At 38.8% G+C, this 24,374-nt stretch overlaps 1 protein-coding gene across 3 annotated transcripts in view; it reads left to right on the top strand.

Moving 5' to 3' along the window:
- The window catches only part of LOC125458112 (complexin-2), a 301,798-nt gene extending 279,779 nt beyond the window's left edge, over positions 1 to 22,019 (top strand). For all 3 annotated transcript variants that reach the window (XM_048543010.2, XM_048543012.2, XM_048543011.2), the window contains exons 3-4: positions 5,621 to 5,796; positions 18,576 to 22,019. In XM_048543010.2, coding sequence (XP_048398967.1) covers positions 5,621 to 5,796; positions 18,576 to 18,773 — 374 coding nt within the window. In that variant the 3' untranslated portion in view covers positions 18,774 to 22,019. The remainder of the gene's footprint in view (positions 1 to 5,620; positions 5,797 to 18,575) is intronic.
- Positions 22,020 to 24,374: the final 2,355 nt, after the last annotated feature.

Below are 24,374 nucleotides of genomic sequence, written 5' to 3'. Positions count from 1 at the left end.
GGAGAGCAATGCAACTTCAGAGCTAACGCTCTCATAACCAAAAACCATCAACAACATACCTTCCTCCAAGTTTATTTTTCCTGTTCTTCACATTGATGCATTCATGTGTATAACTACATTTACCACTCCCCCATTGCTCCTCAACCTCTGTCTTCACAAATTGAGGCAATCTGAATGTTTCAACTATCTTGCCAGAAAGCATTCTCTTCAGGTTTGGATAATTGGTCAGACTTTGCTTTGAGGCTTATTGACCATGATTATTTTCTTAGCCATACGAGGCCCCTAACTGTGTTAAATAGGAAGTCCTTTTGTTTCTTGGATGGCCTTTGGATGTCATTTGTTCTGAAGCACGAATTGGTCCATGATGTTAGCTGGAAGGCTCTTTAATCTGCCGAATTTCCTTTACAAAGGACCTCTTGCCTGCTGAAGTAGGTCTTTCATGGAAGACAGCTGATGTTTTGAGACAGAAATTCCTTTTTTATGGACATCCAATGCAGTCACTCTCATCTCACCTCTGCAATTCAGATCTTTTCTCAATGTTTGAACTAAGGCTGTAATGAGGTCTGGAGCTGAGTGACCCTGGCAGAATCTGAAGCAAGCATCAGTTACACTTTTGTAAGCTGTAGCCTCTATTTCTTCACCCATAGTGGATGATCTGCTGACATAGTAACACTTAAGCCAATATCAAAACTTAAAATTAATGAGATGCCCATTGACATAGCTGTTTTCTTACCAAAAGGTTTAGCTTGGATCACCAATCTGCTTTAGGAATACGTTTGGTTCCTCTTCTGTTGTTCTATCTCATCAGCATCTCTCTGTGTAGCTACTTGACCTGATTGCTGCTGTGTGACAGTGTTCCACTTCAAGAGTTCAGTGGTCACCACCTGCTGCCTGACAGCACCAGGAGCCTGGCTTCGATTCTGTCCTTGGGTGACTGTTGATGCAGAGTTTGCACTTTCTGCCCATGTGTGCATGGGCTTCACCTGAATGCTTCAATTTCTTCCCACAGGCCAAATGTTCAGGTTAGGTGGATTGGCCAGGCTGTCGTGTCCAGTGATGTGCAGGCTAGGTGGATTAGCGGTGGTAAATGCAGAGTTATGGGGATAGTGTGGGATGTGGGGAGGGGTGCGTGTGGGGTGGGTGGTAGGTTTGGGTGGGATGCTCTTTGGAGGCTCGGTGCAGGCTTGATGGACCAAATGACCTCTTTCCATACTATAGAGATTCTATCATTTTCCACATCCTCCTGGAAGTTACCTGTAATTTTGCAATATCGCAATCCTTTTAGTAAAATATTTAATCAAATGTGTTCTACTTGTGCCTGTGAGGTTTCCTAGTTCCACAGAGCTGACATTGATCTTAGGATCTGCCATCTGGTTGACGCTCTTATTGATTCCTCAAGAGTGTCTTACAAACCGGATGGATTCTGTTGCTCTCCTCTGATAAATGTTGTTGTTCTCCAGAGATTTTTCTGTAGTTCCTCCTGATTTCTACTGAAGTATGATTCACTTTGTTGTCCATCCTTCTGTGTGCTGCAGCTAAATTAAAATTCCAATATACATCACTACCCAACATGTTGTGTTAACTGGCTGGTGTCTTGGTATGTGGTGGTCTTTCTGCCACCATCCTCCACTTAAATTACAGGGGCTACTTTACCTAGTAAATTAAATGGCATCTTGGCCTTCATAGTGTGAGCATTTGAGTATAAGAACAGCAGTGATTTGCTGCAATTTTACAGGGCCCTGGTAAGACCACATCTGGAGTATCGTGTGTATTTTTGGTCTCCTTATCCAAAGAACACTGCTGTGGCTATGGAGGGAGTGCAACAAAGGTTTACCGGTCTGATTCTTGAGATGGCAGGACTGATGTATGAAGGAAGACTGGATTAGTGAGGACTATATTCATTGGACTTTATAAGAATGGATGCAGGGTTGTCTCACAGAAACCCATGAAAGTCTAACAAGCCCCAGAGAGGGTAAATGCAGGAAGGATATTCCCAATGACTGGGGAGTCTACAACCAGGGGTCGCACTCTAAAGATATGGCTAAGGTATTTATGACTGGGATAAAGAGGAATTTCTTCACCCAGAAAGTAATGAGGCAGTGGAATTCTCTGCCACAAAAAGTGGCTGAATGTTTTCAATAAGGAATTAGAAGTAGCTCTGAGAGCCAACAATTTGGATGATTAGCCAGATGGCGTACTCTTGATCCTATTTTCTAAGTTTCTAACATGTTTCTATGTTAGTATGGGAGATGAAAACCACTAAATAATGTAATGAGAACAGGCTGTTGTGTTAAATAAGATGTAATTTATTGCATGATTGGTACAAGATACATCAATATGATAGACATTGTAACTTAGACAATGAAGACAGACCAGTCTCCTTCAACATCCAGAGATGTTATGCTTTTCCTTACTCAAGTCCGTGGGGAATCATAACATGAGTTCATGCTTAATGCTCATTTCAGCAGAACTGCTGCAGGCAGGTCATAGATCATGACCCCTGTGCCTCAAAAAAAGGTATTTTGACCCAATTTTATCCCTAAATCTTTCATAAACTTCAAATAGAATTACAGAATTCTCCCATCCAAGATTAATCGACTGAAGTGGACACAATTCAAATAAGCATCAGTTATTTTTATGACCAGCAGCTTCTGAGGACTATATTTTCCACTAATTGATTATGAATGGGCAGAAAATTAAATCTTTTCAGGCCCCAAGTCAAATTCATCCTGGTGACTAGGAACAGAGCCAAGGGAAGTGGGCATTGCACACTGAGCACTGTGGTTTCATCTGATACACGGAAGATCACCAGACTGCACAAACAGAAATTTCTTCCATTTCTGAGCTGCCAGCTACCAACGCATTGGTTTTGCTCATGCTGTGGAGCCGGAAATGAGGATTTTAGACTTTACTCTGAGAGCGACAACTAGAGGACCTGTTATTTTTGACTGGCTATTTCCAATTGTTATCAGTCTCAGTCTTCCCTAGGGCTAGGAATGACAATATTCCAGGACAGCAATTCACACATACATTTACAGCCAGTCTATAGAATTCAAAATAGTGAGACCCACAATGGAACCACTTTACAGGAAGGTTAGTTGCACAATCTATACATAAGTTCAGGAAAATTATGAAATTAGATCATTCTGAAGACCGGACTGCAATAAAATACAGCAACTTCAGGTACTGGTGCATTAACTGTAGCTCCAAGATCCGTAGGCCACTAGAATCAAATACAATGGAATCAAGAGAAGTGGCACAGTTTAAATATCCCTTCAGTGCCTCAGTGCAAGCTCTTACCAACCCAATAACTGCAACAGACTTTTCACTGGCAGCTAATCCTGATTATATCTACATGTGTTATTTGTTTTGGGGAATGTGCATAATACTGTAGCCATGGTAAAATAAATTATTCTGGCACTTTGTTCGAGCTTACCGTTGGAAATGCAAGAGAACATAAATATTTAGGAGTTAAACATTGTAGTTTTGACTTTTTTCTTCCCACAAGTATTAACAGCTGTCACTTTCAAGGATCTGTGTTCTGTTTATGTAGCTTAACTATGGACTTTTATTTAACCATTAAAATAATATTATTCAGTTAGTTTTCAGCAGAAGAATCCATGTTTTAAGCAATTTTATTAGAAATAAATGCCTAGTTTACTGCAGCATAATGATGAATGCAGAATATAATCCAACCATTTGAAAACTTATTCTTAAATCCTTCCAAGATAGTTTCTTCAGCGTTTTGTTTGTATCCCTCAGCTGCAGCTTCCACTCATTAGAAAGGCGATCAGAATGTAATTCTTGTGTACTGAATTGCACTTCTCAAAATTCGGCATTAAGCTTGAGAAAGGCTGTGGAAATATTCTGAAAATTAAAAGGACTGCAAGATTGTTGGAAAGGAGCACGGGTTGTTGGGATGAATAGAACAGTTCTTGCAAAGAGCCAGTGCATGCATTTTGCATGTGCTTCTGTGCTATGAGATTCTGTGATAAAAGAAACATGTGCCAAAGCTTAAGCAAAAAACCCATGTGGTAAAAGTCAGTATTTGAACACACTGCTTGAAATTTCACAGTGGATGCAGAAGCTGTCATGATTAATGGAGTGATGTGGAGATGCTGGTGTTGGACTGGGATAGACAAATCCAAAACTCTCACAACACCAGGTTATAGCCCAACAGGTTTATTTGAAATCATAAGCTCTTGGAGCATAGCCCCTTCGTCAGATGCAGAGTTTATAGACAGAGAGATGAAGGGCAGAGAAATCAAAGGATCATACAACTGGTGTGAGTTAATGAACAAACCTAAAATGGCTGATTGACTGACTGTCTCCTGTTGAATCTTTAATCATTCATACACTCCTGCGTTCTAGAAATTGCAGAGGCAGAGTATGGAGAACTCTGTTAAAAAGATTTTGATTGATGAAGATGCAAATTCCACAATCTTTTACAAGTCAGTGCCCCAAGATAATTAAAGGTTCCATTAGTGTCTGCCTAACTTGCCAAACTTTAGTCAGATAGGCCAATAGGAATATACAAAAAGTGACATCCCAGCTCAGACACTGAACTGTAGGTGTGAGGCCTCATCCAGAAACTGTCCCAGAAATCAGGCTGCTGTTATTCTGAAAGCAGGCATTTGTAAAATGCCACACTGACTGTAACTACAATATTCACCTCGTGTGTGTGTGTGTGTGTGTGTGTGTGTGTGTGTGTGTGTGTGTGTGTGTGTGTGTGTGTGTGTGTGTGCGCGCGCGCGCGCGGCCATGAGAGAGGTAATCCAAAACCCCACAAACTATTTAGAGACATTGTAATAGTTTATCAAGGTGATGCTTTCAAAACAGGAAAGGAAGGAAAATTTTACAGATACAGAACAAGCAAAACCTTTTTAACAGAATTCTTCACACCCTGCTTCTGCAGTTTCTAGCATGCAGAAATGTATGAATGATTAAAGATTCAACAGGAGGCAGTCAGCCAGCCATTTTAGGTTTGTTCATTCACTCAAACCAGTTTTATGATCCTTTGATCTACCAGCTTGTAAAACCTGTGTCCCTCCACTCACTGCACATGACTCATGGACATCAGCAGAATTGTGTGCAGTAGAAGATTTGTTTCATTGTGCTTCTGATACCAGTGAATATTTTTTTCAATTGCAGCCAGGTAGAAAGGAACAAGAGTGTTTCAGTGATGTCCTCACCTCGTGTAACTGGCAGTATGGAATGCTGCATTTAATCTAAAGTGACCTGACTTCCAGCAGATTTTGTACTTTTTTGAACAACTGTGAGGGTTATGGCTTGCCTTGTCAGTATAAAAGATCTGCACTATATCACTGCTGCTTCCATTACACCAAAGTGCGCATCTATCAGCATTGCGGCCTTCCTGCATTTTACACTATTAGGCCAGGTATGTGGCCCTTCAAGCTGTTTGGATCAATTTTGTGTTGTGTGTAGTACAAACCTGTTCAAACTCAACCAAAGAGTCCCCATTGCAAAACCTGCCATAGCCCACCTCCACATGTATCCACTTTTGTCTGTCTTACCAAACTGGAACTAATATCGAATGAAGAACCGATATCTCATTGCCTTTGATCTTCATGGCTATGCTATATGTTATTATTTCACACAGGGGCCACCAAAGACATGGGGAAGATGTTGGGGGGTGATGAAGAAAAAGACCCTGATGCACAGAAGAAGGAAGAGGAAAGACAAGAGGCCCTTCGTCAGCAGGAAGAAGAACGAAAACAGAAACATATCAGAATGGAAGCTGAACGAGAAAAAGTGCGGCAACAAATACGAGATAAGGTAAGCACTGTTTGTTATTTTTTGGCGAAAGTTGATGTATAAATAGTCACCAATTAAAGTTGTAATAAATATGTCAATGACATGTAAGGACCTTAATGAAAGGAAGTCAATACATAACTTCCAGCAAAATAATTGCCAAGTGAAAATTCAAATAAAAGTGATCCTATGGGTTCTGGTCTCACCATTACATTGTTTCCAAGTTTGGTGTATAATGTGGTGCCTAAGTGACATGGTGCATGTAAAGTTTTTGAACTACGTTTTGATTGTGTGATAGGATACAGCCAATACATGACAAAGATCAGTACTGAGAGATAGCAAGAACTGCCGATGCTGGAGTCAAAGAAAACAGCATGGAGCTGGAGGAACACAGCAGGCCAGGCAGCATCATAGAAGCAGGAACGTTGGCATTTCAGGTTGGAACCCCTCTTCAGAAATGGAAGAAGGAGAAGGGAGCTCTGAAATAAATAGACAGAGGAGAGGTGGAACTGGGGAAAGTAGGTGGGATGGTGATAGGTGGATGCTGTAGGGAGTGGTGGGGATTGGTCAGTGGGATGGGAAAGGTGGATAGGTGGGAGAAAAGATGGACAGGTTGTGTCAGGTCAAGGAGGTGGGATGAGAGGGAGGGTTGGACATGGGATGAAGCTGGAGATGGGGAGATTTTAAAATTGCTGAATTCCATGTTTAGGCCACCGAGCTGCTGGCTCCCAAGGCGGAATATGAGGTGTTGCTCCTCCAGTTTGCGAGTGGTGTCATTGTGACACTGGAGGAGGCCCAAGGTGGACAGATCACCCAGGGAGTGGGAGGGGGAGTTAAAATGTCCACCTTCTCGCCAATCTATCCACCCCTCCTATCCCACTGACCATAACCCTTGATCAAGAACCTATCTTCCTCTGTCTTAAATACGCTCAATGACTTCGCTTCCACAGCCCTCTGAGCAATGAGTTCCACAGATTAACCATCATTTGGCTGAAGAAATTCCTCCTCATCTTACTTAATATTAAACACAAATACTGATTTAAATAACATTAATTTCACTCAACTTTGTTTTAGAGATAGCTTAACCGATGCCACTTCTGTGAAATTTCTGAGTATTTGCGTGAGCTTGGTGAATGGTGATGCTTTTGAAAAATTGGCCTTAAGGGATTAATTTTCAAGTTATCAATGTTTTTGGACTTTCTGGGTTAAAGGACCTGTTACATATTAACAACAAGCAATAAAAGATACACCCTTTAAATGTTGTAGAGAAGACAGTTTCAAATCAATATTATTGAGCTCAACTCCATAAAGCAGACATCTCCATTAGAAACAATTGGTGCACTAATAGCTTTGCTCATAGCTTAATGGAGTGGTAAGTTAATACATCTTGCATTGATGAGTATTACAAGTGACAATGGTTCTTATAGTGCAGTGGTGGGGTGTACCTGCCTCTGAGCCAGAAGGCTTGGGTTCACGTTCCACCTGAACCAGAAGTGTTAATGACATGTGAGAACATGTTGATTAGAAAATATTGATTATAAATAACAATGGGACTCCTGTGATGCACTGAATGTCCCTACCTCTGAGCCAGGACAGCCAGGTTCAAGTCACACCTACCATAGAGATAAAAACCAAAAAAAACTGCAGATGCTGTAAATCAAGAACAAAAACAAAGTTGCAGGCTTGGCAGCATCTGTGAAGGAGAAAACAAAGTTAACGTTTCGGGTCCGGTGATCCTACCTCAGAAGGGTTACTGTAGAGATGTATGATTATGATGAAGGAACTTACATGACAGAAAAAATCTACTTGATCTTATCCTCAGCAATCTACCTGTTGCTGATGTGTCTGTCTGTCACAGTACCAAACGACTGCCATGCAAACAGATGAATCATCTGTGGGAGTAACAACATTCCAATGTATACAGACTTCAAACAGGTTTAGCCAATGAAACTGGACATCTGTATAGTACTGTGTGCCATCAGCAACAGCAGAATTGTATTTATCTATAATCTATAACCTCACGGCCCGGCATACCCCTTGTGTTATCATTACAATTAAGCTGGGAGATGAATCCTGCTACAATGAAGAGTACAAGGGAATATGCCAGGAGCAGGACTGGGCATAACTAAAAATAAGCTGTCAGCCTGGTGACAGAGGGCTAGATCTCTGCTTAACAATAAGCAGCTTGTAAAAGACAGGACTAAGCAGTCTCACAACCAACAGATCAAATCTAATTTTTTGATTCCATCCACCACTCCTAGTAGACAATTAAATAGCTAATTATAGACAAATTCTCACCAAATATCCCCATTCATTTCAAATTGGTCACAGGCATCTGAAAAATTATCCTAACGTCAAGCCAATTTGTATCAAATTTGCTGGATCTCCCTTGATTCCATGTGTTTTAACTTTAAAAATCAGTCTACAGTGTGAAACCTAGTCAAAGGCCTTGCTAAAGTCCAATTGGAAAATGTCTACCACTCTATCCTTATCTATCTTCTTGGTCATGTCCTCAAAAAACTCAATCGAGTTTGTGAGACACGGTTTCCCACGCACAAATCTGTATTGACTATCCTTAATCATGCCTTGCCTTTCCAAATGCATGTAGTTCCTGCCTCTCAGAATCCTCCCCAACAATTTACCCATTGCTGACATCACTGGTCTTTATTTCTCAGGCTTTTCTTTGCAGCCTTTCTTAAACAAAGGCACAACATTAGCCACCTCCCAATCTTCAGGCACCTCATCCCTGACTGTAGATTATACAAATATCTCTGCTAGTGGTACCACAACTTCTTCCATAGCTTCCCACAATGACCTGGGGTACACCTGATCAAATCCTAGGGATTTATCTAGTTTTACGTGTTTTCACACCTTCAGCACCTCCTCTTCTGTCATATGGAATGTTTTAAAGACATCACTGTTTGTTTCTCCAACTTCCCTAGTTTCCTTGACTTTGTCCAGAGTAAATGCCAACACAAAATAATTGTTTAATATCTGTGTGGTTCCGCACAGAGATGGCCTCGTTGATCTTTAAGGGGCTCTATTCTCTAGTTTTTTAAATAGCAGCCTAGTGGGCTAGCTTCTCTCTGTGCACTCTGCATTCCTCTCTGGAAGGCAACTTAGCCTGTCCCTTTTCCATTAGGCAGAACTCAAATCTCATACTTCAAAGATTTTCAGAATCTCTCAGCAAGGTTGAAGAGTTACCTTCTTATGTTTTTATGAGCGTTACCATCATCTGGAAACTGAGCTGCACTAGCCATGCAAATACTATGACTACAAGAGTTGATCAGAGGACCTTTGCAGCAAGTAACTCGCCTCCTGATTCTCCAAAGCCTGTCTACCATCTCCAACGCACAGTTCAGGTATGTGATGGAATAAGCTTCACTTGCCTAGATGGGTGCAGTTGCAAAATCACTCAAGAAGCTTGACTCCATCCAGGACAGCATAACTCATTTAATGATACCACGTCTACCACTTTCAACATTCACTGCCTTCACCACTGATAGAGAGCAGCAGCATTGTGTAGCATCTACAAAGTGTACACCAAGCGTCTTTAACAGTGTCTTCTTTTCTCCCCTTCAGAAGGAGAAGGAAAGCAGACAAGTGCAAACCACTTGGAAGTTTGCCTCCAAGTCACACACATCCTAATTTGAAATTAGATCAACATTCCTTCACTGTTACTGAATCATACTTCTGGAACTCCTTTCTTAACAGGGCTGTGGGTATCCTTGTTCCTAAAGACTGGAGCAGCTTAAAAAGCCAGCTGACCATCACCTTCTGTAGAGCAATTAAGAATGGGTTATAAATACTGGTCACGCCAGTGACACCCATATTTATTTGAAGCATCCTGGGTAGGCAGCTAAAACAGAGGTCAGGCTCCTTGGATATGTTAAGACAGTCTCTACACCTACTGAATTACCCTGTAACTTAATTCACAGTGAGGGTGGTAGCTCATTTCTGCTCTTGGTTTCCTTACACATTATCACGTTGACAGATAACCTTGAATTGTGCTTTCAGCCTGCAAGGCTTCCCTTCGTTCTCTCTTCCTTTAACCTGCATTCATTCCAGCCTGTTTTCACTGTGGTTTCTTTTCTTTTAGTTAGGAGGACCTAATAGCTATTTTCTAGCTCATTTATCAGGGCAGTGCTTTGACCAGTCAGAGTCAATCTGCTAGGTTTAAAGTTTAAAAAAAAATGGCCTCACCCTCAAATACTATTTAAAACATCACAGTACTAAGGTTTTCCGCTTATGATCATGTTTGATATCTACGGGAATTTGCTAAGCAGAAACTGGCTGCTGTGCTTCTGAGATTATAGCAGTGAATACATTTCAAAGATTACTTCATTGGTTGTAAAGTTGTGTGAGATATTGGTGATCATGAAAAGCTCTGTGTACATGGAGACACTTATTTTTCTACTCCCTTTCATACAATGAGGACTTTTTGTTATTGTATAACAGAGGGGTCGGAGTTGGAGTTTTTTGGACAAGGTTATCAGGAGCTGAGATACAAGGGAGCAAGCACCTAGATCCAGAAATTGTGTGTGGCTTCTGCTCAGGTGTGTTTGTAAAGTGAACTGTTGAGAATTATACTTGGAAGGGACAAGAATTTTGATGAAAGAAACATGACTGCTAATAATAATTCAAGAACAGAACAAACTGATCTATGGGAGATGCTAAGCAGTTATAGCTTCATTCCTATTAATTCACAACGATGGAAAAATTCATCTATTCAGTGTTATTACAAGTTGTTAGACGTGCAATAGATTGCTGGTACATGTTGTAAACTTACATTGTTAATACCATGAACGTATAGGACTGATAAACCTCTAAGTATCATGTCTGGTAATGTAGTAACTACCTGCAGAATTTCCCACTAACATCTTTGCCAGTATTTTCTCAGTAAAGTTCCCAGTGATGTCTACAGATTCAGCTCTTTGACAAGGATTGGTCAGATGCAATCTTCCATTTTGCAAAGAAAGCACAATAATATCAAAATAGTATAAATCATCTTAATTGATCACTACCTGAGAACTGCCACAGAGCTCCTGCATTCAGACTGTAGTGATTCACCTGAACACCACAGTATCCTTTTGTTCTGATTAAAACAGCAATCCTGTCAGTCACCTTGAAAATCTCCTGATGCTGTTTTGCAAGAGAAACAATAAATCTGCTTAACTGAGTGTCGCTGCTTCATCATTGAATGCCAGGGCATTGATTATTTGACTCCACCACCACTATCACTTCAACTAACCGTTGAACTTTAGCTCCAAATTGAATTTATTTCAGAAGGGACCTTAGGTAAAATAGACCGTACAAAACACAGTACATCGCTTCACAGGTGAATTTCGAGAAAGTAAACTTGTATAAACAAAAATGGGAGCTTGCAAATTTGCAGTACATGCTGTCAGACGAGGATGGTGCCTGTCGGTTCTGCAGTGCACTGAGCCCTCCACAATTTGTGTTATTAACAATAGATGTGACATGTAGGAGGCATCTCTCTACTATCCGCCCCTACAGCCTCAATCTCAGATGTGACAATGCAGTTACTGTGTCCTTAATGCCATTCTGCAAGTCGCTTGTGTTATTGGTTCTGGCCTCCAGTTGGGCACCAGATCTGTTCTAAACTACAGTGTGGTGCATAGTGTGGCCGCTTCAATTCACCCAATGAAAGTACCTCTTTGGTACCAAAGACCCTGTAAAAGGCGGATGGATGGAAGATCCACCTCTTAGTGTTGGTCAAGAAATCTTGAAAATAGAGAAAATCCAGGAGTGCAGGGTTTTCTGGGGAGTTCTGCCAAACTCCAGCTCGAGTAATTATGATCATGTTGAAGATCATCAGATTCCTGGGACTGGCATCTGAAAAAAAAGCGATGAAATGTAAACAGTAAGAATAGGCTGAGGATAATCTGATGTAACACGATCTCAGATACAAGTAATACATCTGGTAAAGTTGAATAAAATAAAACTGTAACAGTGCTGACATTATTTAAATTTTGGATACTTCCATATCCCTGAATATATTTTTGAAAATAACATTGTCAAGTGGACTCAGCAGCATGATTTAAGTACACCACAGGATCTTATGCAGTACACCATGTAGAAAGGCATACATTGATCCGTAGCCCTATTCTGTGTTTTATCACAAGTCTGTACTTTTCAGTGAGTGGGTGGGCAAGTGATTGAAATCAGTTTTCCACACACCGTAATTTTCGGGCTGCTATGACAACTGTTCAGATTCCCACTGTGTGAAGGCTTACCTTTGCTAAGCTGGTAAATTAAAGCTGCCTAACAGGTGCACTAAGCACAATGCAGATGAGAAATATTAAACTCTTGAGAATTGTCACTCTGTACGATGCAAAAATAGAATTAACTTCGGATATTTTCTAAACTGTTGAAGAATATAGGAGCATCTCACAGTAACTGACAGGCGCTAGATGTACATCCAAAACCTCTACAACTCACTTAGGCTGACATAGAAAACAAAGGAAAATGATTCCGTATTACAGGAGACCAGACGTACAAAATGTGCAGACTTTCTCTCGTCAATTGTACTCTTTAGTGAAATTGGTCCAAAGTACAGGAAATTGAAGAAGAACATGAAGAGCTGCAAGTCTACATTTTTATGCAATTAGACGGTTGGGTCTCTGTAGAGCAGAGAGAAAAAAAATCAGCAATGCTGTTGTGTAAGGAACCTGACAGAAGTGGTAAAAAGTGGTGCATTGATTTTGCATCCCTGAGGGAAAAAATGAATTGTTAGTCCACTACTGACATGGGACAGGTGCAGGACTGGATTATCTGGATGATTTAAGAACACAAAGACATGCATTGCCCTGACGTGAAATGATCTGATATAAGGTCAGTTCATCACACATATTCCTGCCAATTGGAGAGCACTAGTCCGTTGGTCACATTGTAGCACAAAGAAAAAACAGGAGGATTTTAGACTATTAGAAACAGAAATACTTTATTTCATCGATAAAGCAATCGTGACTTGATTTTAACTATTTGATAAACATTTTGTACACTGTTTCTTGTTGCAGTTGCAACCACACATGGTAACTAGCCACAACAACAATAATTTGAATTTAAATAGCATTTTTAATATAATGGAAGCGTTCTGAAGTGCTTTACAGGATTGCTATCAGACAAAAAATTGCATCTATATACATTAGACCATCTTTGGACAGAAGTCCAAAAGCTTGGTCAAAAAAGTAGGTTTTAGTGAGTTAATAAAAGGAAGGTAGAAACACTGAGCGGTTTGGAGGGGAATTTCAGAATTTAGGATCTAAGCAGTTCGAGGGAGAACTGACAAAAATAGACAATGAAAATTAGTGACATGCAAAACATAAGAATTGAAGCTACACAGATTTTAGACATTTTCAGGCAGGAGCAAGCAATCTGAGTGCATTTTGTTACTTGTCCATTGGCTTGTGTTTAATTATATGCAACCGAATATATATTTTAAGCCCAATCAAAGTAAACATACTGCAGTACCAGAAACGTCAAGCACTTTTTGAATTCTAAAGGTTCATTCTACCAAACAATCGGGCCCAGAATTTTACCAGTCTGTTGATTATTGCCTTAGAAATAGAAATGCTGGCAAAATGGCATGGGAAGATTTGGTCAATTTGTTTTAAGAACCTGAGAAATTGGAGAAGCTGAAGGCCATTCAGCCCCCTGAGCCTGTTGTTTCATTCAAAAGGTTCAAAGCACATATGATTGTCACCTCAACTGCATTTACCTTCTTGCCTCCCCTGCTCCCTTCAACAGCCTAGACTCCTGCGTAGGTCAGAACTCTTTCTGGTTCAACCCTGAATATATTCAATGAACCACACAGACCTCAATGCTGTCTGGGATCGAGATTATAAATATTAATCATCCTGTGAAGAGGAAACTCCTCTTGATCTCCATCCTAAATGGGTGAGCCCTTATTTTAAAATGGTGCTGTTGCATCTCTGCAAAGATTTTTGCCAGAGGCTGATGAACCCAGTGCCGTATTGGAAAGAGTGTTCAATGAAATCTGGTGATACCCCTGTGTTGAGATGAGGTTGTGAACTCTTTGGTAAGTGAAAGGCTGTCCCAGCAGTAATTGCCACGTAAACTGCAAAGAGGCTGCCTGTCCTCAGAGACCTATTCACCCTTCTTCAAGGACACCTGATCACTGGTGCAGTCCTGGAGCTGTAGCCCGAACACTAATAGCATTGGCATTGCTGAGGCTGTGGCCCATTGTGAATTTAGCTCCTGGGGACAGACCTTAACGATGGACCATGATTCTGTTTGCAACCACTTACCCAGTGATCACCAGAAACATGCCATTTCAGGTCTTGTCATTGGCCAAAGCAGTGTGATCACATGAAGTGATCTCAAGTCACAATGTAACCAGGCAGATTAACAATATGAAATAGAAAATCATTGAAAATGTTTGAATCAGTGAAGGGAATAAAGCCTTTTTAAGCTGATCTATTTGATGAGCAACAGGGTTAAAGTTTAGAGTTTTCTCCATTTCATTGATCTTCCAGGCAGGAAGAGTCAATTAGGGCACACTTTTTGTATGCAAGAGCTCACTACAGAGCGGTCATAATGTCTATTCCTCTTCTTCAAAAGACCCCATCTAGGGATAGTAAGGTTTTATATGTCTATAGGAAAAAGACAATCATTGAGAAGTATAGATCATACGTAAATAATGTAACTCATTTGCTTGCTCCAGAAGCTAAAAGCATTAGATCCTGGCAACAACATACTGGGGTTAGTGCTTTTATTAAAACGAGACAAATAAATGCAAGAAATAGTATAGTTAATGCATTTATTCTACATTGGATTAGATTTGACATGGGACAATGAGTGTTGATTTTTAGTAAAGTCTGACCTGCTGCTTTTGGATAATCATAGTTGAGATCACTCAGCAGATGCAAACTGAAGTTGCAATTTTACTTCATGCTTCTAATTTCCTGCCGGTCTGAGACACACAGCCAACATTCTCTCCTGAGAATTCTTTCATCCTCCATCTCATTGAGTGCCATTTTTATCAGTCAAAGGGGAGAAGTTTCATTCTGCACCTGACAGGGCACATGTGACTGGGGCTTATTTCAAAATAGATCAGTTTGATAATGCAGTGCTACACTTAAGAACAGGATCACACACTAGGATGAAAATACAAAACAGAATTGAAGAATGCCAATCAGATTAACTTGTAAAATTTGGAATAGTTATTTGATTTTCTGTAATACTTTCCAAGAAGAAAATAAATGCATTTCTTTTCATAATCTAGGTATTTATTTTAAAAAAAAACCCATCAAACTCTGTCACCATGGATTTGATTCTAAGTCAGTGTTATCATAAATCTTCAATAACCTACAGAGATGGTACGTGTATGGAATGAGCTGGCAGAGGAAGTGGTGGAGTTGGGTACAATTACAGTATTTACAAGGCATCTGGATGGGCACATGGATAAGAAGGGTTTAGAGGGACCTGGGCTAAATGTTGGCAAATGGGACTAGGTCAGGTTGGGATGTCTGGTCAGCACGGATGAGTTGGACCATAGGATCTGTTTCAGTGCTGTGTGACTCCATGATTCTATGAATGGCAAAGAAAGATATTCTGAAGGTTTTAGAACTTTTCTAATATGTTTAATACATTCAGAGAAGTGCACAGATGTATGTGACTGACTTAAATGTTCTCTCAATATTGCACAAATAATTTTTCTTGTCTATTGCTGGTTTGCACCGCAGCAGCACCCAGATTGTGTGATCTCCAAATTGTTGGGACTAGGCCTATATGATTTCCAAATTTTTGGACACCAGGACATGATAGGTTGATGTGTATGGGAATTGCTGAGGAAGCTTCAACTTTTGTATGGAAGTCCCCCTGCTCCCCAAGACCTTCCAGAAAGTCTTTGATCCTGAGTTATTGCTGGAGACTTTGGACGGTTCCAATTGACATAGCCGGATAACTACCCAGGAAATGTTATCCAGAAAAATTCTAATTCTTGGGCCATTACACAACTAAGCTACCAATCACTCACAGTGACCAGTTAATGTTAAATAATTAATGTTGATCAAGGGATCAAAAATCTTGCTTGCACATTCTTACTTTCAATTGAAAGAGCAGAAAGAATCAGGATTTAACATCACATTTAAAAGCCAGCCCTCTAATAGTGCAAAACTCCCTTAGTCCTGCAATGGAGAATCAACCTAGACTTCTGTGCCCAAGCAGAACTTGAACCCCCAACAGAAAGCAAAATGACACTAAAGTCATTAATTTGTGAAATGGCCAGCTTTATAACATGTTGGCTGACAGAAATTATGTCTGAGTAATCATTGACCAGTTCAGCGAACTTTATTCTATTCACCAAGAAGGAGCAATCATTTTTGCAAACATTGATGTATTTGTCTGGTACTACCTGTGAACAGTGTTACCAGAATGGGATAGCAATACCAGATACAAATCTTTGTAATATGGGCATATGCAACTAGTATTTGAGCTGGCACAACAAGTGACTAAGTAACTGTGGTTTCAAGACTGTATTTCAGTTTTTCTTCACTGTAAGTTTTATCCATCACTTCTTAATCCCTTGCATTTCAAGCCTTGGAAAAGATTGTCAGTGTTCAGACGTCTTTTGAATATATGTAAGGGATTTCTGAATAGATCTTTCCTCCCAATCATTGTGGCAGTTCTTTTGAGTTATTCACAAACCTTTAAAATACATTGATATATTTCTACTCTTGACCACCTCTTGCTTCTTACATATGTCACTGTATCCCTAAATCTATGAATAAAATTGAAATAGGCATATCTAATTGGGTGCATTTAGCACTTTAGCACTCAACTGGATTTAAGATTAGCTCTTTTCCTTTTCGGTATGATCTGAAGAATTTATTTCTAACATAAATGATACTTGCCCAGACTAACCTTCAATTAGTCATTTACTCATTAACTTACAGTTTTCTGCTCTAGCAAATGGATGCAGTTTCACTTAGCTCTGTGCAAAATGTAGAACGTAGGATAAGGTAGCCAGCATGCAGGACACAATACTTATAATACAATCCATGAATAATTTGTATGCAGTTATATTATGATGGTGTGCCCTGATGTTTTTTTAATCACAGCACAGATTCTTTTAATGGTTTCTGTACCTATTTTAGTTTGGAATAATCCCAGGCAACTGATGCAGGTAGACAGAAGTGTCCCTTCAGCTCACAAATGAGCAAATTGCGGTGACACATTATGATTGTGAGTCATCCAGTCTGTTGCATCTTAACACACACGCCTTGAGTTTCCTTTGTGTTTTCGCCCAGAGCCTAAGTTCAAGCCAATTGTACATGATTTACGCATGTAACAGCAACATACCCGAAACTCTTCTAACTTTTCTTTTCTTCTATTGGTCCCTTCATCTGAATGCATTTTAAAAACTGACCAGCCTTCCAGGCTATGGCACTCTCATACAATTATCCTGTAATTGTGATTGCTGAGAGGTTATCTTTAAATCGGAAGCACATTTTTAGGTGAAAAGGCAGTTTTTTTTCGGCATTGCATTATAATTACTTGAACATTAATATTTATCCTTATTGGGACAAGCACATTTTACCCTTCTTCGGTGCACTTTCATAGAGTCAGTAAAGTACACATTGATCAGAAACTGATACTGAAGTGGATCAGGTTTATAAATACTGTGGCTGGAACAACCTTGAGACACTGCAGATCTGTGCTCAGCAACCTTCTTCCTGTTTCTCTGTACTTGGCAACAATCAGCACAAACTCATATTAGGGGTGTAATGGAATACTCCCCATCTGTCTGGATGGGTGCAGGTCTGGTAATACTCGAAGAGCTTAACACCGGGAGAACAAAGCCACCAAGTTGAATGTCATCTCTTCATTTTAACTCCCTACACCAACAGCGCGTAGTGGCATCATGTGTACAATTTACAAGAAGAACTGCAACAACTCACCAAGACTGATTTAACAGCACCTTCAAAATCTGCAATTTCTACCACCAAGAAAGAAAAAGGCAGAGGATACAGGGGGACACTACCCCCAGGAATTTCCGCAACACCCCCCTCCCCAAGCCACACAATACCATGACTTGGAAATATATTGACGTTCCTTTGTTGTGCTAAGTCAAAATCCTGGAACTCCTTTTCTGACAGCACTGCACTGCTTGAATTGCAATGGTTCAAGAGGGCAGGCCACTATCACCTTCGCAAGCACAATTAGGGATGAACAAGAAATGCCATTCTACATCCTGTGAATGAAAAGAAATTGCAAGTTCTCCTGGTGTAGGTTCTCTAATGTATGTGCCTGACATACATGAATGATTGAATGCATGAAACTTTAATTTCAGAAGTGCAGGAGGAATATATGCTGGGGATTTGATGTTTTCCTTTGGCCCTGATTGACCACACTGATTTCCATCATCTGTATAAATGTTTATGCTGAGGTATATTTTAATTAAATTGTCAGAGAATTTGACCATGACCTGACACCTGCGTAATCATTATAGGAATAGGCACATTTTCTGAACCTAACTTTTGTGAAGTTCCCATGAAAGAAATTCCATACTGCTGTTCATAACGATGGCAGTCTGTCTGCATTAGATATAGTTATATGTTAATCAATACCCAAAATCAAATCATAGTTTACTCAATGTTATTATGTAAATGTTGCATTGGGGCTTACAAAATAATTTTGAATAATAAACTTTGCATGGATAGAAAACAATGTGGAATGTATATTCTGACATCCTGATCATGCTTTTGTTTGTTCTGTATGGGACTATATTAAAGGTATCTGCTTTCTTTAAACACTAGTATGGCCTAAAGAAGAAGGAAGAAAAGGAAGCTGAGGAAAAGGCTGCAATGGAAGCACCAATAGAAGGGAGTTTGACTCGCCCAAAGAAAGCAATTCCTGCTGGTTGTGGTGATGACGAGGAAGAGGAAGAAGAAAGCATCCTTGATACTGTCCTTAAATATCTTCCTGGACCACTTCAAGACATGTTCAAGAAGTAGTTTAAGAATACTTTATATTGTAAATTATTTTAAGTTACATTAATAGGATTAACATATGTTTTGACCACATATTAAAGTACATTTCCTTTTCTCTGACTAGAATAAATGCTTATACTTCTACTGCAATATAATTACAAACGATTTTTTGTGCCTCTCTATGATGTAAGCCATGGTGAGGGGGTTAACATGAGCATGAAGAGTCTGGGAGACCAGTAGGCCTCATGTAAACTCCTAAATGTCTCTATTGTAGACTCCAGAAATGCTCATGTAATACTGAAATTTTCAACCTCACAACTGGCAGTATTAATTTGTGTTCATCGCTGAGCTTTTCTACTGTATTGCAGACATTTTTGAAGTTGCTTTTTTAATTTGCCAAATTGCTAAATGTGCTGTGATGTGTGACTTGGTTGTGGGTTATTACAGAAGAACTTGGGGTGGCATGCAGCTACACACCCTGCGTTGTACGTGTGTAAGATCTGACAATTTTCACAGTGATTTCTACTGAGATTTTTAAAAGTTTTATGCAGTCACTTGTTTTGTAGCAAATATCTTGCATGATTTGCTAAGATGGTGAAACTGTACAATATCATAAATGGAAATGCCCTTTTGTTAGAAAATGGCAATTTGCAATATAAGTTGATAATCTTTATGTTGTAAAAGTATCTGGCATCATTGCTTTTTGGAGAAGGCATGAGGATCTTTCTGGTTTAATGTACTAAGGTAGCAGTGTCATTTTCTGTACATCACAGAGAAAATATGTTTGTTTAAAAATGATGAGGCCACCAATGCACTAAATTCACTCCAACTATATCTTCAGCATTGAAAATAAAATGATTGAAAATCATCAGTCCATGGAACACAGTGCCCAGAAAAATGTTAATCCAACTCCTCCACCTTTATATTATACAATGCTAAGATGAATAATGAAATAAATTATTTCTCAAACATTCCTAAATATTGATGTGCCCAAAGCCTTTCTTGAAGTTGCAGAAGTGGTAACGGGTGTGGGGTCTTTTTAACTGTCACTATTTCTTTCCACTGTTATACTACTTTTAGTTCAAACTGCGAATATTTTTGTGTCTTCAACTGTCAGGAATTTGGGGGAATAAAGTTTATAAAGAAATTTAGCAATTTGTGGTACATTGCAAGATAATCAGTCAAGTACTGATTGTATGGATTAATGAACTGCCATCATATTAAAGAAACTTTTTCTTGGACCGCTTCACTTTTTGTAGCCATTGACCTAATATTTTATACATTTGTAACTTTTTGAAAGTTCTTATTACTTTGGTTACTTTTTGTAACAGAGACTTTCTATTGTAGACACTAATTGTCATGCACAGGTTTTCAGCAAATTAACACGCATAGGAACAAAACATTCTCAGTATTTAATGACAGACTTAGCAGAATATTGATAATTTGAAACCTAAACATTCCTGGACAACTTTCTTATTGGAATTAAAATTTCTGAGAATGAAAATATGGCTTAACATTTAGTTTTCCTTGTCACCTGTCATGAGATAAGACTACATTAAATTGTTTAATTTTTAAAAAATGCTTAACAATAAATCAAAACAGGTCAAATGAAATGGGAATTTCAAAAATAAATGCTTCTATTTAAGTCACTTTCTTTGTAACAAAGAAATCACATCAGATATTCTTCTCTCCTTAGTCACATACCAATGACATTTTCAGTAGTTTAGGCCAACTTAAGTGAATAGTTGAAGTGTTTTGATATCAATCCATTACAACTATTCAGCAGTAATGTATGCCCATGTATATATGACTGATTCTTTCTAAATGCTACCACAGAGTGAAAATATTAGCAATTTGTCTTTGGATGTAGCGCAGACTGACGTGCTGTACATGTGGATTTTTATTTGATGGTAAGCTTTGCTGCTTGCATATAACACCGTTTCAGCTCTAATGAATTTCAGTACACTAATAAATGTGTTTCACCTGCATTTCATTTTGCACCAAACCAAAGAGAGTTGTTCTCTATGGATATCACTGATTTAATTGCTTCCCATGGCATAAAACTAGGTTAAAACTTAGAGAAAATTAGTTTAAAAATCTCAGGTATTGGTTCTTGGATTTCAAACCACTATGCAGGAGAGTTGCTTGTGTTTGTGTTATGCTTGCTGTTTCCCACCGCAGTCCTACTAAAACAAAACCAGGTCTCCATTCAGGAGAATCCTAAGTTAATGTTTAAAGTTAATTTAGGGTTGTTAAGCTTCTTCAGTTAAACTGTTTTCAATAGTTAAAGCCATATCAGTTAGACTGCAATACTAAAGGTAAATTGAAAGGAAACATCTTTTCCTAATAAGAAGAGTGTATTGAATAATTTATACTTAAAGCAACAGTGATGTCTGTTTGTCTATGTGTGAACTTAATCATGCTGTCAAAACATCTGTCTAGGTTTGGACCAGTCTCTGTAACAGGGTAATTCGCTTGGGCTCACCTGTCATTCTCATCAGCCATACTCCATAGTAATTACATCATCTTAACCATTTGAAAATGTGATCTGCTTTTAAATGTTGAATTTCCATTGTACAACACAATGGTACACATGGTATATGTATTTATGAAAAATATTTATGAAAGCCATGCTTGTTCTTCAGATGTTTGTAACACTAAAGCTAATATTCACTAAGTTGTAGAGGAAATGCACGTTTCAAGGTGTTATCTTTACTGATTGTGAATTTCAAGTAAAGGTGCCACAAGGTTAAGGATAATGGAAACTGAACGCGTTCAACCTTATTCTCAGCTGGTGTGCCTCTTCATTAGCATTATAATTTAAAAGTGCTGAATTCGAAGATTTATTTAAAATTGGCTTTAACAAAGTCATTACACATATTTCAGCGTTCTGCATAAGGAACTGTTAAGAAGTCTTATTATGGTAGTTGCTATATTCTAGAATCTATGTTGAAATGTAAAATTGTAACATTTAAAGTAACTTTTCATGTTTCATTTCTGTTGTGCCACTTTATTTCTTGCAAGGAATTTAATTGAATATAGTAAGGTTGAATATGTTCAGTAATGATTATTTTCCATAGCAAGCTAGAAGAATTAACCTTTGCAGCCCAGCAAAACTTAAAATTCTGCGCTCTGATTTATAAGAATGTAAACTTTGTCCATCTGATAGAAGACTGTAATTTCACTGCATGTCATAAATGTGAAAATCACTGTAGTACTATCACAAATTGAACTCATTATTCTTTAAAATAAAATGATTTATAAAAACAATCATTTTGCTTTATTTGTGGAAGAGACAGATATTTTCAACACTATGGGGTATAGAAGAAGCTAAACAATTGACAAACTGTTCCAAGATCCTTCCAAATAAGTTAAAATTCAAACAAAACAAACTGCAACATAGTTATAAAGTTGAATATTTTTGTCTTTCAATTTGATGATCTTAAAAATATTTTGACATATTTTACTTTATGCCCTTACATTTTCCATGTCCTATTCTTCAGTAAAGATGTCAACTCTCTGTTAATGATAGCACTTCAGGCCTATTGCACAATGCTTAAATGAGCATTATAATGAGTAATGAAAAGCCAGTGAACAATCCAACGTCTGATCAGATCATTGGTGGATCCACTGCTTTTTGTTTTTTATAGAAAAGACTTGAATGCGAATATAGGAGGTATGTTCAGTAAGTTTACAGATGACACAAAAATAGGTGGTGCAGTGGACAGTGAAGAAGACTGCCTCAGAGTACAATGAGATGTTGATCAGATGCGCCAATGGACCAGGAAGTTGAGTTTAATTTTGGTAAGGCAAACTAGGGCAGAATTTGTACAGTCAGCATGTACAGAACCTGTGCAGGGCCTTGGGGAGCATTGCCGAATAAAGAGACGTAAGGCTGCAGGTGCATTGTTCCTCAAAAGTGAAGCCACAGTTAAGACAGGGTGGTAGAGAAGGCATTTGGCATGCTTGCCTCCACTGGTCAGGACATTGAGCACTGGAGTTGGTGTATCATGCTGCGGCTACAGAGGACAGTGGTGAGGCCACTTTTAGAATACTGTATATAATTCTGGTCTCCCTCCTACAGAAAAGATGTTATTAAACTTGAAATGGCACAGAAAAGATTTACAAGAGTGTTGTTGAGGTTGGAGGGTTTGAGCTATAGGAAGAGGCTGAATAAGCTGGGGCTATTTTCCCTGGAGCACTGAAGCTGAGGGTGACCTAAAATCATGAACGGCATGGATAAGGTAAATAGCCAAGGTTTTTTTCCAAAGTTAGGGCAGTCTAAAATTAGAGGGCTTAGGTTTAAGATGAAAGGGGAAAGATTTTAAAAGGACCTGAGGGGCAACTTTTTCACGCAGAGTGTGTTGTGAGTGTGGAACAAGCTGCCAGAGGAGGTGGTAGAGGCAGATACAATTACAACATTTGGAAGACATCTGGATGAGTATGCATAGGAAGGGTTTTACAGGGATACAGGCCAAATGTTGGCAAATGGCACTAGGTCAGATAAGGATGTCTGGTCAACACAGACAAGTTGAACTGAAAGGCCTGTTTCCGTGCTGCATGACTCAATGACTCTATGTCTGATCCAGCACATGATAGGTGAGCTCTGACAGATCTGCTGTCTTATTAACTGATTAAGTAGCACATCCTTTGTCCGCACTGATAACTCCACATTGTTGATGTGTCCGTTGCACTTCTTCTAGCCTGTCATCTGCAACACTGTTGTAAATGTATACTTCCGTATTAATTTGAAAATGTTGCTCATTTTATATATAGAGCGACAAAGAGATCAGTGCAAATAAAACGCACAGTACACATAATTTGACGGATAGCTCTAGACATGTTATTTGCAATGCAACAGCGTTAATTACAAAAACGTTATTTCTTGATCCTGTTCCCACAGCAAGAGGTGTATGAGTCAGGCAGACCATATATGTACCTCTGTTATTGTAGCTTCTTTTATCCTCATGGGTTGCAAGCCTGAAGCCAAAAGCATTCTTGAACCTGCCACAGCATTTCAGAAGGATTTACAGATTGATAATCAACCTTAGAGATGGCTGCAGAAACTCAGCAGGTCTAGCAGTATTCCTGGGCATAAAAACAAAGTTAACATTTTAAGTTTGTATGACTCTTCTTCACACTCTTTCTCTCTTTGCAGATGCTGCCGGACCTGCTGAGTTTCCGGAGCATTCTCTGTTTATTTTAGATTCCCAGCATCTACTCTGTTTTGCTTTATAATCAACATGTTTGACCAAAATATGAATGCACTTCCTGTGGTCATTAAATTCTTGATTATGACTCAAACCTAAAGTTTCTAATTCAGAGGTAGAAATGCAATCACTATGTCACAAAGACCTTCTTTACAAAAATATTTGCAAAAATTGAAATGACTCAATTTTTAATTATGATTCAAATTAACATTGGGAAACATTTGTCTGATTAATAGGAAAATTGCAAATATCTTACTCATATTTGTTTTTATGTTTTTGATAAAAATAGAATATACTGGAAAGCTTTCTTTAAAAAAGTTATTTCATAGGATTAAATAAAAGCCATGAATTCTGCAAAATGAAATGAGATACTTTATTTAAAACAATTCATTTAAATTAATTTTAATTTTCTTTT

The sequence above is a fragment of the Stegostoma tigrinum genome, chromosome 13 (genome assembly GCF_030684315.1).
Source record: "Stegostoma tigrinum isolate sSteTig4 chromosome 13, sSteTig4.hap1, whole genome shotgun sequence".
In the NCBI taxonomy this organism is placed as follows: domain Eukaryota; kingdom Metazoa; phylum Chordata; class Chondrichthyes; order Orectolobiformes; family Stegostomatidae; genus Stegostoma; species Stegostoma tigrinum.
The sequence above is the reverse complement of the archived record's forward strand: the minus strand, read 5'-3'. Positions and strand labels throughout refer to the sequence as shown.